Source organism: Anthonomus grandis, chromosome 1 (genome assembly GCF_022605725.1).
Source record: "Anthonomus grandis grandis chromosome 1, icAntGran1.3, whole genome shotgun sequence".
In the NCBI taxonomy this organism is placed as follows: domain Eukaryota; kingdom Metazoa; phylum Arthropoda; class Insecta; order Coleoptera; family Curculionidae; genus Anthonomus; species Anthonomus grandis.
The window spans coordinates 35590108-35610340 of record NC_065546.1 but is presented as its reverse complement, the minus strand read 5'-3'; the positions used below and the strand labels follow the sequence as shown (position 1 = coordinate 35610340).

General features: G+C 35.5%; 1 protein-coding gene across 2 annotated transcripts; it reads left to right on the top strand.

The window, feature by feature from the left end:
- The first annotated feature begins 1490 nt into the window (after window positions 1-1490).
- LOC126737142 (28 kDa heat- and acid-stable phosphoprotein-like) lies at window positions 1491-19343 on the top strand. Of its 2 annotated transcripts, XM_050441898.1 has the most exons (5): window positions 14140-14307; window positions 14463-14668; window positions 18685-18827; window positions 18880-19016; window positions 19076-19343. In XM_050441898.1, the coding sequence occupies exons 1-5, from the start codon at window positions 14298-14300 to the stop codon at window positions 19135-19137; spliced, it is 558 nt and encodes a 185-aa protein (XP_050297855.1). In that variant the 5' UTR covers window positions 14140-14297; the 3' UTR covers window positions 19138-19343. The 2 variants fall into 2 exon arrangements, 1 of the variants encoding a protein (XP_050297855.1); XR_007660893.1 differs by lacking the exons at window positions 14140-14307; window positions 18685-18827; window positions 18880-19016; window positions 19076-19343 and adding an exon at window positions 1491-8769.
- The last annotated feature ends 890 nt before the right edge of the window (window positions 19344-20233 follow it).

The following is a 20233-nucleotide window of genomic DNA, read 5'->3' as shown; positions in this document are numbered from 1 at the left end:
TTGTCATTCATTAAGTCTGGAAACAAATGTGCATATTCCCCAAAAACACTTTTCCTTCGGCATATTTCATGAATCCACATTCGTCTGCGCTTTCTTCGTTTTTGAAAATGTTCTTCTTCCAAAACAATGGCCAGCTCCTCACCGCTCGAAGACATACTCGCAACTGACCACCGACTTTTCCAGCGTTTCCGATAGATTCCGACGAGATATGTGCGATACCCTCATAAAAAATCCGTCGAGTACCGGCCGTCTCCTCCCACAAAATATCCCCCCCAATAACGGGCATATTTTATGTCTCCTCCGTGCCGTCCGTGCGATGCCGCTGTATGTGCGCGTACCTTAACACGCCAAACAATACATTGACGTCCCAAACGTTTTGATTTAACCAGTGTTTATTGATTATAAATAGTAAATAATAAACAAAAACAACTTTATATTGTATACTGCATTCTCATTTCTTACATAATATTCCTTTATAAATAATCATATTTCCTAATTTCTTGGATTTATGTCTTGTGTTCGTAGTTCCCATAATTTCTAATTTCGTTTATTTAAACATTATTTAGGATCTATGTTTTGGAGGTATTTTATGTTACATTAATTTGATTATCCATGATGACCAACTCTATTTGTAATGCTGATATTGCTTATCCAAAAATAAGGCTTATGTGCTTACTGGCTGTCGATTTTTTTAATGAAAATTTCGTGTTGAAAGAAAGAAAGAAAATGTGCTATATTACGTAAGACAACAAAATCTTGTGTACAAGCATCCTAAAAACTAAAAAATTCCAAATTCACTTTAAATTTCAAACAAACATAACATCTAAAACACTTTACCATAAAATTTACACATATTACCCAGTGGCGAAGCGTACGAGTAGACAAGGTAGACACTGTCTACCCAAAATTATCCAGTTATTTGTCATTAATTTATCACGTAATTATTTCATGTAAATGTTGAATTAAAATTTTAAAAAATAACACAGAGCGTAGTCGCTATCCTTACTATTATTATATAGTATCTAAACATGATTAATCCGAAGGCGCACCACGCCTGCCGCACCGATTAAGATAAAAATACAGGGCTGACACCCAATTAATATATACGAGCCCCAGGAAGACACATTGATATTTGTCTTCCGAAATTTGGAGCATATCGAACCAAATACGCATCAAGCAGGTTACAGAGGTCCGGCCGCCTTCAGCCTATTACGTATGCAAAATTTACTCGCGGGGAAGACATTCGAGCTTTTGTCTATTGAAGTCGACCAGCTATTTTATTATGCTGTTGAGGGTTATTGTTTATGGACACGCTTGATCTGGTCGGCCGCAATACATCTTCAGTTTTGTCTGCATTTGATGGGGGCGCGTGCTGTAGTAATTTAATAATTAGTATTTTTATTTTTGGGTGTATAGAAAAGTTTTTTTTAGTGGTTATTTATGAACGACTATTCGAAATTGGCAATTGTATTTTAGTTGTGTTTGTTACGAGAAAACCTTACGTAATAAACGCACCCGCCTTAATTTCTAATAAAATAAATATTTGGCCCCGTCGCGAAAATCACCAGACAGTCCGTTTGGCAATCTATTTATAGAACTTGTGTTTACGTGTGTATCGGCCAATCAGGAGCCGCGATCAGCACCGGTCGGTTCCTTTACTGACTTTTTATTATTCATAACCTATTACTTGTGCAGAAAGACACTCAAGCGCGCTCGCTAGTTTTTGTCGCGAACGGACTTTTTTTTCTGTAACTTTTATTATTTTTCTCGCCTTTACAGTGTCGGTCAAACTTTGTAGTTGATTTTAACCTCATACAGTCCACTTTAATATTTATTCTTTGTAATAAATCAATTACTCCAAGTTAAACCCGGTTTGTTTTGCTTTACTTCGTAGTAAAAAACCTGAAACTTAAACGTATACTTCCTTGAAGTTAAATTCACGATATCGATAAGATATTTTCACCGAGTCGATCGTGAAAAAGTGGTCCGCCCCAACATTTTGGTCTTCAAGCCGAATAGATAATCAAACCATTTGATTATTTTAACCTGAATTAGTGCCGATTGATTGGAAATTCGTCGATGGATCTTCACTGTTAAAGGTTAGTCCGTTCCAACTTTCATCTTAACCAAGAGCCGTTAAACCAAGATTAAGCCACAGCAGCCACCAGAGCCTGTCTTGAAGTCTTTGAACCTATATTACCACCCCAATTCTTAACCGCAGACGTTTTTCTTGCCTTGGTTTAAGGGTTCTCATGAGTGTCTTTTTGTTTCACCTACTTTAAAAAATATTTGTTTCAGTCATAATTTTAAAATATCATTTGTTTTCCGTACATGCTTTATAACCCTTTTTTATTTAGGTGGTGTTTATTTGTACTTTACTCGTTTAAACCTCACATACCTTCGCGCGTATATTATTTTTGATTTATTTGTTGAATAAACACCTACTTATATTATTCTACACTGGTCACAAATTTATGTGATTTTATGAAACTTGCATGTTGGTAAGTACCCAAAACCTTTTGCAGGATTTAATTTTAAAGCACTTGGATTTAAAACAACAAAATTTTGTACTGTGTTTTATTGTTCTTATCTCGTTGTTGGCTCGTTGTTGTATAAAACCTTTAATAGCTAAGTAAAGTTTCTTTGTAGGTTGTTTGTAGAAAAATTGTAATTGTTACTTTTTACGTATTTTTTAAACGAAAAATAATAGATTACGAAATGAGTGAAGAAATGACCGCAGAAGAGATTTTAGCTAAAGCTAAAACCGAACTTAAATTCCTCATTAATCGCCGTGGGCATATTAAAGGGACTATCACGCGTTTTCAGGGTTTTTTGAGTTCGTTTACACCAGACACTTTGCATCTTCCAGAAAGTATAGCGCAAATAGAAACGAGATTAAAGGTTCTGGAACCCTCCTATGTTGAATTTGAACGTGCTCAGACAGCCATTGAAGACCTCTGCGCAGTACACAACCTCCCGGACGCCGATCAACAAGAAAATGATCGCGCTGAGTTTGAAGAAAAATATTTCAAGCTTAAACCTTCTCCAGTAACTATTGCTGATAATCCTCAAGGTTTATTTCAAAATACTAATATGGATCCGATTGTGTCGAATATGTTTACTACAAAACTTCCTCCAATTGCCATTCCGGAGTTCTCAGGTTCCTACGATACTTGGACTCAGTTTCACGAAACGTTCACATCCCTTATTGATGCCAATCCATCCCTATCAAACGTTCAAAAGTTTTACTATTTACAATCAGCTCTTAAGGGTGATGCATCTCATATCATTAGCTCTTTAACTGCAACCAATGAAAATTACACTATTGCCTGGAAGTTATTGATCAACCGATACCAAAATAAAAAAGCCATTATCCATTCACACATCAAAGCCCTATTTAACTTGCCTCCAATTAAGGAGGAAACCCATTTAAGTTTGCGTAAATTCTTAGACAATTTTCAAAAGCATTTCCGCCTATTACAGAACCTAGGAGAAAACGTGATGGATTGGGATACGATGCTTATCTACTTACTCGTATCTAAGCTAAATCAAACGACTCGGAGGGAGTGGGAAATATACTCTAAGGATAAAGAAAGACCTTCAACACAAAACTTTACTGATTTTCTCACTGAACGGTGTCACTTGCTCGAATCGATTGATTTCAAGGCTGTTAATAGCAAATTTGAAAACCCTAATAGGTCTGTCGCTGCATACAAGACCCAGTCGCATGCGGCATTCGTAGACTATCCTAATCCTATTTCGAATACTACTTGTCCACTTTGCAATGAGAGCCATTTTGTTTATTCGTGTAATTGTTTTATTGAGCTACCAATAAGTTCTCGCTACAAAGAAGCAAAGCGTTTAAACCTGTGCACTAATTGTCTTCGCCCTGGTCATTTTACTTCCGCTTGCAAATCTAAATTTACTTGCAAAACATGTCGTCGTAACCATCACTCATTGCTACATCAAGATATCAACCCAACCACTAATCCTACCACAAGTAATACAGCATTTAAGCCAAGATCGATTACCAGATCAAATCAAGGTGCAATACCCCGTCAAACAAGTTTATTCACTCAAACCAATGACGCGCATGCTAACAATCATTCCCATAACGCCATCATTCCAGCCATTAATGAAGCTCAACCCTTAACAAATCCAAGAAACAATCCAACGCAAGCACCTCCTACTAACATACAACATGAACCAACCAGTAACCATCAAGATCCATCTAACTTACGTTATAGTTTATCCTGTGCCAATGCAACCGCCAACACTTATGTTCTGCTGTCAACAGCCTTAGTCAAAGTATATGATAACCACCGAAACCCTATTTTATGTAAGGCGTTATTGGACAGCGGTTCACAATCCAATTTTGTGTCTAAAACCTTGTTTGAGAAATTAAACCTCGCTTCTAATAAAATTAATATTCCCGTCTGTGGAATCAACCAGGCCACTACCTTTATTAACAAACGTGTAAATCTTTCTTTAGCCGCCAATCACAATGGCTATAAATTCAGTTTATCAGCTCTTGTAATAGACAAAATAACTGAGACTATTCCACCTCAACCTTTAAATATCTCCCAGATTCCTATTCCTATTGATATTTGTCTCGCTGATCCAACCTTTTCTGAGCCCTCAGAAATAGACCTTCTAATAGGGGCTAGTTTGTTTTACAGTTTATTAAGCTCTGGACAAATAAGCTTAGGAAAAAATAATCCGATGTTGCAATCAAGTAAGCTAGGCTGGTTGATTTCTGGCCCATTGCCTTTTAACCTACCTAGTCAAACAAACTGCTGTTTAAGCTTGAATGATTCCGCACTGTATAATAGTCTTGAAAGGTTCTGGAAGATTGAAGATTCACCCGATTTAGCCAATAAACTTTCCGCAGAAGAGACTGAATGTGAAAGTCATTTCATTAAAACCACCAGTCGTGATAAATCAGGAAGGTTTCAAGTTTCTCTGCCCACCAAATCTTGTGTCGATCAATTAGGCAGTTCTCAAGACACTGCGATTAAAAGATTTTTGTCGATTGAGCGAAAGTTTTCAAAAAACGCAGAATTTAAAAAATCCTATGTCTCATTCATGCAAGAATATGTCGACTTAGGTCACATGACCAAAATTGATCCCAGCAAACCCATTGATTGTCCTATCTATTACATCCCACATCACGCGGTGGAGAAGCACGATAGCTTAACCACAAAATTACGTGTCGTCTTTGATGCGTCCGCGAAATCTACATCGGGCATTTCTCTGAATGATTGTTTGAAAGTTGGACCAAATGTTCAAAATGATTTGTTTTCAATTATCATTCGTTTTCGACAACATAATTATGTGTTGACTGGTGATATAGCGAAAATGTATCGCCAGGTCTTGATCGAGCCTCAGCAACGCCACCTTCAGAGAATTGTCTGGCGCGAAAGCTCAGACACTGAGTTATCTCACTTTCAATTGAATACCATCACGTATGGCACAGCTAGCGCCTCGTTCTTGGCGACTCGTTGCCTGAAGCAAATATCGCTAGACAAACGTTCTGAATACCCTGTTGAAAGTGAAATCATAGAAAAGGACTGTTATGTTGATGACGTCATAACCGGAAGTGCCTCATCAGAAGGTCTTCTAAAAATAAGAAATAACCTCTCAACAATTTTTAAGGAATACGGTTTTGACTTAAGAAAATTTGCTTCAAATGACCCATGTTTATTGTCCGATTTAGCAAACGAAAACTCAATTGAATTTTCCATTAACGATTCCCAGAGTTCCAAAACATTAGGAATTGTATGGAATTCATTATCTGATAAATTAATCTACCATTCAAATGTTAATCCTAATCCAAGTATAGTAACCAAGCGTTCTATCCTATCCGATATCTCTCAAGTCTTCGATCCCTTGGGATTGCTAGGCCCTATGATAATTCAAGCTAAGTGTCTTCTACAAAAACTATGGTTATTAAAAATCCCCTGGGATGAACCTGTTCCATCTGATATTCGCCAAAAATGGTTAAATTTTGTTAACAATCTTCACTCGGCTAGCACTATAAAAATTCCACGTCATGCCTTTCTAAAGAATGCTTCTACCTTTCAATTACATGGATTTTCCGACGCATCCATCAATGCTTATGGTGCGTGCATATACATACGATCCCAAGATAGGAGTGATAGTATAGTCAGCAGATTAGTTTGCGCCAAGTCGCGTGTCGCTCCTCTCAAGGCGGTTTCATTGCCGCGTCTAGAACTTTGCGGTGCGCTTTTATTAGCCAAACTCATGAAGAAACTTTGTGAAACCTTAGACAATCGACCCATTGAGTTATTCTATTGGACAGACTCGTCTATCGTCCTTTCCTGGTTATGCTTAGAACCCCGAACTTTAAAGACCTTTGCATGCAACCGCGTAGCGGAAATACAGCATCTCACAGACACAAATAATTGGTATCATATTCCTTCAGCAAAAAATCCTGCTGATTTAATCTCCAGGGGGATTGATCCTCATGACCTAAAAAATAGTGACTTGTGGTGGCACGGTCCTAGTTTTTTAATTGAATGCACTGAGAATTGGCCCACTATCAATCACATTAGCAAATATGCACGTCAACCCAATGACTCAAACCAAATACCCGAATTTAATCCTAATCGTGTGACATTAACCACAATTATTCCTTCCCAATTTTTGAATGAAATCTTGAATAAATACTCAAGTTTTACTAAATTGATTCGTATTTTATCGTATTGTTTTCGCTTTGTATTTAATTGTAAAGCATCCATGGGATTAAGGAAAACTGGCCCTATTCAACCTTGTGAATTTGATGAAACTCTAGGCTTTGTAGTCAAGCAAATTCAAGGGGAATATTTTGGTGATGAGATCGAACGATGTAAACGAGGCAAGAATGTCCGAACCTCCAGTCGTCTAAGCACGTTAAACCCGTTTCTCGATAAGGACGGTATTCTCCGAGTTGGAGGTCGATTAATACACGCCAAAGTTAACTTTGATTACAAACACCCTCTGTTGCTTCCCCATGACTCTGTCTTTACAAGGTTAATAATTCAGTATGTGCATGAGAAAAACTTGCATCCAGGCGTTCATTCTACCTTATCCTTTGTTCGCCAAAGATTTTGGTCCATAAATGGCAAAACCCTTGTAAAGGGTATTATACGAAAATGTATTCGATGCTTTAAAGCAAATCCAAGACACCTTCAACCACAAATGGGGGATCTACCTGCCCAAAGAGTAACGCCTTCTTATCCCTTTTGCTCTGCAGGTGTGGATTATGCAGGTCCCTTCATCATTAAAGATTCAAAATTTCGAAATAAAAAATACCTCAAAGGATATTTGTGTATTTTTATTTGCCTGTCCACCAAAGCCGTCCATGTAGAGTTAGCTACAGAACTAACAACACAGGCTTTCATTGCTGCCTTCAAGCGGTTTGTGGCTCGGCGTGGGGTTTGTGAATCCCTATTTTCTGACAACGGTTCGAATTTTGTGGGAGCCAACAACGAGTTTAACGCAATAAATAATGTTTTACGCGACAGCAAGTTTCAAAGGTTTTTGGAAATAACCAATATGAAGTGGCATTTCATACCATCTCGATCACCTCACTTCGGAGGTGTGTGGGAGGCGGCGGTGAAGTCTTTTAAGCAGCACCTGAAGCGCGTTGTAAACAATACTCCTTTAACTTATGAGGAACTTTATACCCTGGTGGTTCGAATTGAAGCGGTTTTGAATTCGAGGCCGTTGGTTCAAATGTCGGACGATCCAAACGATTTTGATAGCCTGACGCCAGGGCATTTCTTAATCGGACGCCCTTTGAATGCCTTGCCTGAATCAGATTTAAGGGAAGTTCCTGTAAATCGCCTAGGTCGTTATGCTCACATTCAAAGGATGACTCAGCATTTCTGGAGCCGGTGGTCTTCTGACTACTTGCATACTCTTCACCAGCGCTTTAAATGGAAGATGAAGACTAACATTGACAATCTGCTTGGTGTTCTAGTGTTAATTAAGGAGGATGGCCTTCCTTCGCAGTGTTGGAGTGTTGGACGAGTCATAGACATTCATCCTGGTAAGGACAATGTAGTGCGCGTGGTGAGCATAAAGACAAAGGGGGGCGTGATTAAACGAAGTATAGTAAAGGTGTGTCCGCTACCATTAGAGACTGAGACAATCCATTAGAATTTCTATGTTTTTTGCAGTGACCTTTTATTTATTGAAACTCTCTCGCTTTCTTAACTCCGTCATTTCAAGGGCGGCGGTATGTTACGAGAAAACCTTACGTAATAAACGCACCCGCCTTAATTTCTAATAAAATAAATATTTGGCCCCGTCGCGAAAATCACCAGACAGTCCGTTTGGCAATCTATTTATAGAACTTGTGTTTACGTGTGTATCGGCCAATCAGGAGCCGCGATCAGCACCGGTCGGTTCCTTTACTGACTTTTTATTATTCATAACCTATTACTTGTGCAGAAAGACACTCAAGCGCGCTCGCTAGTTTTTGTCGCGAACGGACTTTTTTTTCTGTAACTTTTATTATTTTTCTCGCCTTTACAGTGTCGGTCAAACTTTGTAGTTGATTTTAACCTCATACAGTCCACTTTAATATTTATTCTTTGTAATAAATCAATTACTCCAAGTTAAACCCGGTTTGTTTTGCTTTACTTCGTAGTAAAAAACCTGAAACTTAAACGTATACTTCCTTGAAGTTAAATTCACGATATCGATAAGATATTTTCACCGAGTCGATCGTGAAAAAGTGGTCCGCCCCAACAGTGTTTTTTTGTAAGTAGTATTTTTATCTATCTATCTTTTTATGCTAGTAGTAATTATTTATTTCTTTTTTATCACTACATAATTTTACTCTTTGAGTTAATATTTCATGCGCTTTCATTCTGTATTTCATTAAAGTGAATAATATTGAATACACATTTTTTTCTAATTAACAATTTTTATTGTTTGTCTACCCGAAAAAAAAGTTCACGCTTCGCCACTGATATTACCAAAATTAATCATAACAAAACAGATTGAGAAAAAAAAGCATCTTTTTGATAAATTTCATTAAAAAATAAGTAAAGCTGTCAATAGAACAGAATTTAGAAGAAGTAAATTAAATTATTTAACAGGAAACAAAACTAAAACACTAAAATGATGTCAGAGCACAGGTTAAAAGGTATCATTAAAAAAATCGTCAAGGCTATAATATGCCCTGGATAATAAAAGTAATTTTAATTCCTTTTTGAATCTCTTAACTTCTAAAATTTGTCTGATACATAGAGGAACATGGTTGTAAATTTTTTTGCTAAGGTATATAAGTGAGTTCTTGGTGAGGGAGGATGTAGGGATTGGTAAGGGAAAATCGTTAACCTGGCGAGTCATATGACCAGTGTTAGAGGGAGGTTTAGGACATTTATGAATAAGAGTAGCTGTTTCTAAGATAAAAAGAGAAAAAAGAGTTAGGATTTTTTGAGATATAAAGAGAGGTTTACAAGAATCTCTTAACCCAGCGGAACATAGTTATCTAACTGCCTTTTTTTGAATCACAAAAATTATGTTTAATAATCCCTTGTTGCTTAAACCCCAAAAAGGCTAGCCATAACGAAGGTGGGACTCAATAAGAGAAAAGTACACTGAACGTGCAACTACCCCTCCCAGCTCATGCCCCGCCAATCTTACTGCAAAGCATCCAGAGGATAATTTTGATGCAAGATTTAGGATATGATCTTCGAAGCGAAGGCGACCATCAATGGTAACACCAAGGAACTTACAGCTTTCTTTGTTTTGCAAGGGGGAGTTTTCACTAAACATAAGGCCCTGAACGTCACACTTAAATCCCATAATAAAGGTTTTGCCCACATTAAATACAAGCCTGTTTGCAGCACACCACTCCGATAAAATCTTAAGATCCTTAAAAACCTGGACTCTAACATTATCAGAATCTCTATGATTCCATAAAATAGTGGTATCATCAGCAAACTGAACCACTTTGCGCTGCAGTTTTAATGAACCCAAATCATTTACATAGAGCAAAAATAATAGTGGTCCTAACACTGAACCCTGAGGTACTCCAGTTTTAAGGGATCTGGAATCGGATAAACATCCAGATACTGTAACTCTTTGGGTACGATTAGACAGATAGGATTCCAGCCATTGCAATGCCACACCTCTAAAGCCATATTTATTGAGCTTAGACAGCAGCATTCCATGATCTGCACAATCAAATGCCTTGGATAAATCGCAAAACACTGCCGCCGCGGACTCTCCAGAATTCAAGGACACATAGACACTCTCCAAAAAGCCGAAAACAGCGTCATGAGTTCCTTTTCCCGTTTGAAATCCAAACTGATTTGCAGATAAAATGCAATTATGTTGCAAAAAAGATAAAATTCTGATTTTTGCAAGTTTTTCAACTATCTTGGAGAGGGTAGATAATATAGAAATTGGACGGAAATTACAAGGCTCACTCACATCTCCACCCTTATAAAGAGGGATAACCACTGCCTCCTTGCTGGAAAGATGCCATTATGAAAGGAATTGTTTATGGCAGAAGCTAAGGCAATCAATGCTGAGTCAGGCAAAAGGAGTAGTAATTTTGATGATATTCCATCAGCTCCAGCTGATTTATGGTTTTTTAAGCTTTTAATTGCATCTCTAACATCAGTAAGGCTAACAGGATAAAAGAAAAAAGAATTTTGAACTGACACTTGTTGAATATAATGCAAAGGATCAATATTAGTATTCACATCCTTGAGCAATAAATAAGGAATATTACAGTAATAATCATTTAAACTATTTGGTCTTACTTCTGGTTCTGAAACTTTCTTGTGAGAATGCCTGAAGTCATTTATAATTGAACAACATTCTCTCTGCCTATTTGAGGACATATTCAAGCGGTCACTATAATATTTAACCTTAGCTGCTTTTATCGTCTTTCTATATAGACTACGATATTTCTGATGATAAAGAATAATGTTTGCATTAGTTGTAAACTTGCACAGCTTTTGCATTAGTTGTAAACAACCACAGAAGTTCTAAGGCCTGCTGTGACCCATGGTTTTCTATTTTTCATTTTAAGCCTCTTTTTAGGAAAACACTGATTGATCTTGTCACATAGCACATGAAATAACAAAGTAAACGGGTCAGGAGCCATTTCAACTGCATTCCAATTAACCAAAGCTGTAGTAGAAGAAAAAGCATTAAAATTTGCTCTGCTGAAAATTCTTCCTATATAATGAGATGAAGGAAATACAGTGTTGCATGGAATCCTAGCGAGAATGGCTTCATGGTCAGAAATACCAGATGAGAGTACTCTACATGATACATCATTTAAATTTGTACACAAATAATCAATGCAGTTGCAGATGAGGATGTTATACGTGTGGGTGAAAGAACATGCATCTTCAAGTCATAAGATTTCAATATACTTAAAAGGGATGTATGATATGATGGCAAGCTTACATCAGTGAAGTTAATATTAAAGTCACCAGCCAATATAACTATGGAGTGTAGAGACAATTGGGATAATAGAGAAACAAGTTTGTCCAGGAACATACCAATATCTCCTGTGGGTGGTCTATAAACACAAAGAACATATAAATTAAATCGCTTACAAAAACAAAGGGAGAATTCAAAAACCTTCTCCAACAGAAAGCTATCATACTTATTAATTTTACAGAAAAAAGCTTCAATTGTTTGTTTAATTAAAATAGCTGTTCCTCCATGTATGGAGTGTTGCCGACAAAAAATTGATATAGGGATATAATCAGATATTAAGAAACATTCGTTAGGCTTTAACCAGTGCTCAGTTAGTAACACAATATCAGGAAAATCACATGAATCAAGTAAAAGATGAAGCTCGTCCATTTTATTTCTTAGAGACTGTATATTTAAAGTAAAACTACTGAAACTTTTCGCATGCTTATTTTCAATGTTATTTATAGAATGTGAGTGAGCTTCATCTTCTGTGTATTTATCTATAAAAAAGAATCCCTATCACAGTGAGTATCTAGAAGTCCAGATTGATTACTTGGTTTTATTGTGGACACATTTTTTGATGAAATGCTACTTTTGAAATGTTTTAAAATGTGGGTATACAGTAATGATGCCAAATCTGATCCAAAGTTGCTGGCATGATTAGACTCTAAAATTCTATTTAGATTAATATTATTTGCGTGAAATATTCTATAGAGAGCCTTATTGCTATTATAAATTACATTATGGTTTGGATACATGTAAGGGCTTGTCATCACTAAACTATTGCTGTGTAAATGTATAAATTTTTTTTAAATATCGAATGATGAGCAAATACCATTTAACATTAAAATCAACATATCATTTTCTGTAAATTCCTTAACCATAGATAATGCAGTATAAATCAGTTCATTGTTTGTACTTCCTGGCTTCAGGAAACACTGGACTTTGTAGTTAGCTTCAAACTTCAGACGCAATTTCTTCAGGAACACTCTACTACAGTTTCCACCCACAAAAAGAAGCCTAGGTCGATTATCAACGGGTTAATTTGGCCTACATGGCAACTGTGTTGGATAATTTATATTAACGAATTTAGATATGTTTTGCTGTTCCTTTAATGCACAAATATAGGAATAGCAAGTAGTATCTTTTTCAACTTCCAACACCTTTATCGACTGGATCATATTCTTATTCATCTTAGTTAAATCATTAACTTCTATTTGTAACATATTTATTTGCGTCTTATAGGTTGCAGATTCATTTTCTAATGTTTTTATTGTTACAATTAAATTTTTATTTAAGGTATTTAACTCATTGATTTCTATATTGAAATTTATTTTTTCCTCTTCACATACTTTTAATAGCGACAGTAACTCACATTCTTTAGTTTTTAAATTTGTTAATTCAATTTTAAGTTCATCATTAAGTTTGTGTAGATTATCTAGGGAGGAAGAAAACTTCTTTTCGGCCTCTGACACTTCATCTTCAAACACCAAACTGTTTCTTCTCATTCTTTTTACATGCCTATCCTTTTCTTTTAGTTCAATCAATAATTCATGTATCTTCTGCTCGTAAGACTTCTTTTCATTCTTTTTCATTAAAATTTATTTGACATTTTTCTGAGATAAAATTTTGTAGCCTCCCATTTTTATGGCATCAGAATTTCTATCCAAACAACTTGGGTGGAATATAGACATACAAAAGATGCAGCAATAATTTGAAAACTCCTTTTTTTAACAGCATTTGAAATTACGATTCATTTTAATAAATTAAGGAATATATAAATACGGTTAGACAGGAATTGCTAGCCAAACAGGAACTTGAGCCTGAGCGTCACCAGGAACACGCGTAAAACAAACACACTAGCACTTCCTAAGGTTAAAGTTCTATGGTTTCAAGTTAAGGTCAATGCCAGCAAAACAAGTCTAGTTATTTAAAACAGGAAATATTTATAAAACAAAAAAATATTGACCTGTTAATTAGGAACACTTGTACAGAAATATAGCACGTCGATGTGGTTGTAAAAAAAAAATAAAAACAAATCAAATCAAAACAAAACAAACAAAACTGAGTACCGGCGTAGCCTCCTACGAACTTAAACACGACCGTCACGTATGACTGCTAAACTGATACTTGAATTGGTTTTAAAATATTTACGACAGTCACTTTATTCCTAAACGCAAGAAATAATTCTTGCTTTGAAGGAGAAATATATCCCTTCTAATAAAGTGGCTTCAACAGAACTTCGGCTAATGGAGTACAACGTATATAAATTCAGACTTTATTTTTATGGTTTTTTTAAGGATGTTTTGGCATTTTAAATAACGATTTAACCAAAGATGAAAAACTACTAGTCAGTTGGGTATTTACCGCTAATTTTGGTGACAACTTTGACAGTAGAATGATGATGTCACTTTTTAAAAACAAACAGCACCTAAACGTATTGGTAAATACCAATCGGAAATTGGTAAAAACCAAAACGCTTTGGTTATTCGCCTAAAATCGGTTAGAGTTTGGTATTTTGTATTATTTAGGTAAATTATTTAATTAATATTGTTTTAATTGTTCAAATATTAAATAATAAGGTAACGAAAGGATTCCAAATCTTTTTTAGATAATCACTTTAGGAGCAATAATTGATTAAACACACACTACACCCTAACTTCCTAACCTCAATTCAAGTGTCAAAACTGTCGAAGTCAAAAAAGAGATTTCAAAGCATAAAGAAAAGAGATTTTTCATAATTGTCGCTTTTTTTCGCGTGTTTAAATACTTTTTTTGTCGAAATCAGCTTTTTATTAAACTTTTGGTCAATCCATATCAAATACCTAGGAAAAGTAATAATGCCTAGAGGTAAGTTTCTGGCCGAAGAATTCCTTGACCGCCCCCATATCTCCTACTTGAAAACTTTTTCTTAACCCACTTAAAAACATCTCATTTACTACAAAGCGGCACTAAAACTCAAAAAGGGATACCCCTGCAGTGATTGCATCATATCAATTTTATAGGAAAGTATACGAACCACAAGGGGCGAAACCGTAGGTTTACCAACCCCGAGGAGCTGGAGGAGGAACGTAGAAAAGAGGAATTGAAAAAAAAATGGAGGCAGCAGCACGGAGGCGACGAGTCGAGTAGCGAAGAGGAGGAGGAAAAGAAGATCAGCGAAGAATCTGGTAGTGAGGAGGAGGAGAGCAGCAGTGAGGATGAGGCAGGAGTAAGTCACAACTTACAAAATATATGTAGAACAACCAAATGTTTTTTTCACCAAGCTATTAAGTTTCTTTGGTAAAATGTAAGGGAATTCAGAGACACAAAAGTTAGTATAATTTTCTTGAAAATATCAAAACTTGATTGAACATTGCAAAGTCAGATGTAATATCACCTTAGTGGGTTAGGAAGGGTGGGAAGACTTTTCTCTTCAAATGAAAATGCCACTAGTAAAAATCACAGCTATGTAGTGTAAGAGTCTGACGATGATGAGTCAACTTATCAAAATGCATACTCTTGACAAAAAGATTGGCATTATCATTTGTGGAGAAAAGTCTTCTTACCCTTTCTAACCTGCTATATTATAGCCACTGCACTTCAAGAATGGTCTTCTACTTACAAATAATATCAACCTGGTTAAATGGCATCCCTTGAGGCAGTGTTCTTGGGCCTCTCTTATTACTACTATTTATTAATGATTTGGCCCTTTTCTGTAACATTTTCTACATGTCACTCTTTGCAGATTATATCTCTGCTATTGTTAGTGGAATTAATTTAAAAAAAACTGAACTTGATGGCTAATAGCTGTGTAAATTATATTTCGAAAAAACTATCACTCAAAAACTGCATATATGCATTTCTTATTAGAATAAACTCGGGTAGAAGCCTTTTATTAAGGGATGTGAAAGCAAAAACTTATTTGGTAAGTGTGGATATACAGGGGGTCCGGAAGCTAGATGCAATCCTTTAAGGGGGTGATGGCTGACTTAATTTCAAACATTTTAAGCTAAATATGTGTAGGTCGAAATTTGTTTATAAATTTTTTATGGCAATTTTTGCATTTTTCTCAAGAAATACCAAAATTTCACACTTAAACGGTAATAGAGCGCAAGTTACAATTAGTATTGGAGTTTCAAAGTTTATTTTGTTTTGTCTAATGTGTATTAATAAAAATACGATCAATTTCAAGCGTCGTTCAAACCTATCTAAAAATATGCCTCAAAGTTGTTTGAGAGTTGTTATGTTTCAAAACACCTTTCGCCGTCTTACTAAAGTTAGCATTGGGAATAATCCAGCATGTGGAGTCAACCCTGGCCATAATAATATAGAGATTGAGGAGCAAATACTGGAAGCTTTTACCGCAGACCCTACTGCAAGTGTCAGAAAAGTAGCTGAAGACCTTGGCCTTGCTAGATGGAAGGTGTGGACGACCATGAAGAAAGATGGACAGTATTCCTTTCATGGTACAGGGGTGCAGGGCTTACAAGAAGAAGACCCTGCAAGACGAATTCAGTTCTGCCGCTTTTTATTAAACATGGACATCGAGGACCCATTATTCTTAAGAAGTATCTTGTGGACAGACGAGTCCAATTTTTCCAGGGAGGGTATTACCAACTTCCACAACCTCCACGAATGGGCTGCCAAAGATGCAAATCCGCACTGGAAAAAACAAAAATCATTTCAGAACAGATTTTCGGTCAATGTGTGGGTCAGAGTAATAGGCAGGACTATTATTGGGCCTTATTTTCTACCAGAGAATTTAAATGGTGCCAACTATTTAGATTTTCTACAAAATGATATCCCCATTCTTCTAGACGAAGCTGGATTATTGGAACGAGAAAGACCAATAATCTTTCAGCAAGATGGTTGTCCAGAGCATTGGTCCTTGGCTGTCAGGAATTACTTAGACGACTGTTTTCCGGACGGTTGGACGGACGGCGGAACCTTTCCTTGGCCTCCTCGATCGCCTGACCTAACTCCGTTGGATTTTTTCATATGGGGCCGGGCAAAGGAGGTTGTATACACCACCGAAATAAGAACAAGAGAAGAGTTGATTTGCAAAATAAATGGAGGTTTTGACAGGATGAATGAAGATATGACCTCGTTATTGTTATAACCACTGTTATAATAATATGTTACTCTTATAACCACCACCGAAGTAATACAAAAAGGGCTCGTGCCTGTATTAGAAATAATGGATTGCATTTTGCACATGAACAATAAATAGTTTAAACAAAATTGTGTTTTATTTAACATTAAAACCTAAAATAACCCCACAATCGGGGCTCTAATGCTTAGTAGGTTTGCTTATGAGAAGTCTTAGTCTAATAATTGTTGTTTACATGACCTGCCGCACAAAAGAGGTCATAATTCTGAGAATTGACCAGGCATCGGCATGAGTGATATCTAAAAATAAAGGGCGTTTCAATGTCTCTATTTTTTCTATAAGTTTACATCGAAGCTTGGAATTGTTCGTATTTTTATTAATACACATTAGACAAAACAAAATAAACTTTGAAACTCCGATACTAATTGTAACTTGCGCTCTTTTACCGTTTAAGTGTGAAATTTTGGTATTTCTTGAGAAAAATGCAAAAATTGCCATAAAAAATTTATAAACAAATTTCGACCTACACATATTTAGCTTAAAATGTTTGAAATTAAATCAGCTATCACCCCCTTAAAGGATTGCATCTAGCTTCCGGACACCCTGTATAATTTCCTAGAACTGTCCATTGATTGTCATCTTTCTTGGTTTGATCTGTGCTGCTCTAAACTGGGATAAAAAAACTATGCAATCCATCAGTTTACAAATCATGTAAATAAGTCCTCCCTCAAAATATTCTATTATACTTGTGTAAACTCTGCTATTTTAAGAACTTCTTATATAGGTTCATTGAAATAATATTAGCAAAGTGCTTATCATCCAAAAAAGGATAATAAGAAACTTTCCCTGACAAATTTCTGCAAACCTACACTATTCGATAAAAATAGAGAAGCTTTGAAAAATTAGGTTTTATTTGAACATGCCAAGAGTAATGCAGTTCTATACATAATGAAAATCAACAAAGTTTTTAAAGATTTTATTCAAATAAGAAAAATCCTCTAGGGACAATAGTAGACAAACCATTTTTTTTACTACAGATTTCATGAGCATTAACAAATATCATGATTGAAATGTTTTTGTTTAACTTGTGAGACCACAGGTTTTGATGATAATTTTGTTGGTTTTTAAGCAGTCCATATATGGAGCAACTACATTTTATTTGAAATTCTGTTCAGTTCTGTTTGTACTCTTCAAATAATCTGTGGTGAATGTAATAATATAAAGGCTTAAAATGCCAAGGGGTGTACATTTGTCACTTCAAATAAAGGAAAAGATTATGGAAAAAATAGGAATTGGAGAAAAGCAGTCTAATTTCGTCTTTTAAAATTAGAAATTGTCTTGCTTACAACAGATTTATGCAACCTAAGCATTTCTCTCATGTCCACTTACACCGCTCAACTATTTTTGTACAAAGATCTTCTGCTAAAAAGCTTCCGCGAGGCATATTCACTAAAACACAATTAACAGATCTGACATAAGAGAAATAGATACTAAATTTGGTTACTTCTTATGTGAGATTCTCTATTTCTGTCCATCCTAAAATATTTGGATTCAAGAACAACAGTTAAAAGGAATGTGAAATGTGATAGAAAAGAACGCCGTTGTTAAGAGCGGTAATATGCTTAGGAAATAGTAATTTAAATACTGGGTTTTAAAAATATATAATTTAAATAAAGGCTTTTACAATATAAGGGATTTTAAAAAGTTTCTCTACTTTTGTCCGATAGTGTATCTTTATTGAAGAAAAATATTAACAGTCGACGCATGCATATTATAGTGAGCTTCACGTTTACAAAAACTTATTCATTCAAAAAGTGTGGAGAAGTAAATGCCAAATCACATTTATCAGTCTTTTACATTCTAGACACTCAGGTCTCTCAAGTGCTAGAGGTGCTTTCTTTAAAAATCACTAGATATATCATGAAAAGTACTCTGACAACCTTTAGATCCGTCCTATGAGGGCTATTATTGACAAAACTAAATTGTTCATTAAAGGAATATTTATCATTAACATTTTAGGGGGCAACTGCTATTAGTTTTGACACTTTTTTTTAAATTTTAATTTTATACAATATTTATTTTTATTTAAAAGTGTTATTTTTACTGGTTAACATTTTGTCATATGCTGATTTCAGAAAGCAAAAGGGGTATCGAATTTAATCGAAATAGAAAATCCAAACAGGGTACAAAAAAAGCTAAAAAAAGTGACCAAATTGGACACAGAAGATCTGGCTGATAAACCCCAGCTCTCTCGAAGAGAAAGGGAGGAAATTGAAAAGTAAGATCCAATAGTAACTTATTAAGAAACCCATTGATAATCGTTCTTTTAGACAAAAAGCACAAGCTCATTATCAAAAATTGCATGCAGAGGGTAAAACGGAACAAGCTAGAGCGGACTTGGCCCGTTTAGCGATAATTAGGCAGCAACGCGAGGATGCGAAGAAAAGAAGAGAGGCGGAAGTTAAAGGTTTGTCATGTTTTTCACCTAATTTTTACTTTTTCTAGTTGTAAAATTTTCAATTTTAGAGAGGGAAGATGCTGCTAAAGCTAAAACGGCAGCCACCCAAAAAGCCTTAGGAAAGAAATAGGATCTAAAGCCATTAACTGTGTCCTTAAATGGAATATTTAAAAAAAAACTTCTCTTTAAGGGAATTGGTCTGTTTTGACTTAAATGCAAGGTTACTTTGTTAACTCAATACACTTTTTAATTATTTGACTGGAGTTATTATCCATAAGATTTGCTTTATTTTGTTAATTAATGTGTTTTGTATTAATAAAAAACATTTTCAACTAATTTGGTGTAAAGTAATGACTTAAAAAGTATAATATTATGTCGATAAATGCTTTTGGCTTAGCAATTTTTTACACCTGCTTCCACAATATTTCAAATTGGAAATAGCCAGCTAGTGTTGTCGGTAAGACAATCCAATGGTGTTTCAGGTGTATAATAAACCGGCGGCAAAGCTCTCAAAAGTCGTCGTTTTAGGACTAAACCCAATATTACGGTATAACTTATTGAGACTATAACCGTTTGATATATTGGGTCATTTTACATATAAAAATTGTTATGGCGACGTTGGCAATTGATCGGGGCGTTCTTGACAGCGAAAAAAGTAAAAAACAGCATAAATTAAAAAAAATGATTTTTTAACATTAACTTGTCAAATCTTGCAAACTACTTGACATATGCGATTTTTTTAAAAATTATTATAAAGAGCATACTTAAGCGCTAATATCTAGCCAAAATGATTTCCAAGTATTTTTGTTTTTGATAATAAAAAATAATTAATATAGATTGTATTTTTGGTATTGAATTTTTCAACAAGGGAGAAACTTTTTTATTTAAAGGAATTTTGACACAATCTGCGAAGGAAACGTATATAACATTACAAGGAAGTTAAAAAAAAATGCCTTTTAGGTGCAACCGATTACTAGATATCGATCCGACAAGTGCGACCATTATTGTTTTGTCTAGCAGGGCGGCGGGCGCGACCCGTGCGACGCGGATCCGGGCATATTTTATATGAAGACAAAATGAATTCATTGGAAATAATTATGGAAAAGGGACACGCCACATCTTCGACAAACAAAAAATGATTTATTCCAATTCACTTTATAGCGAATCGTTTTGGAAAAGCAGTATGTGATGAATTACTAGCTTTTCATGCACTCATAGGCTGCGAT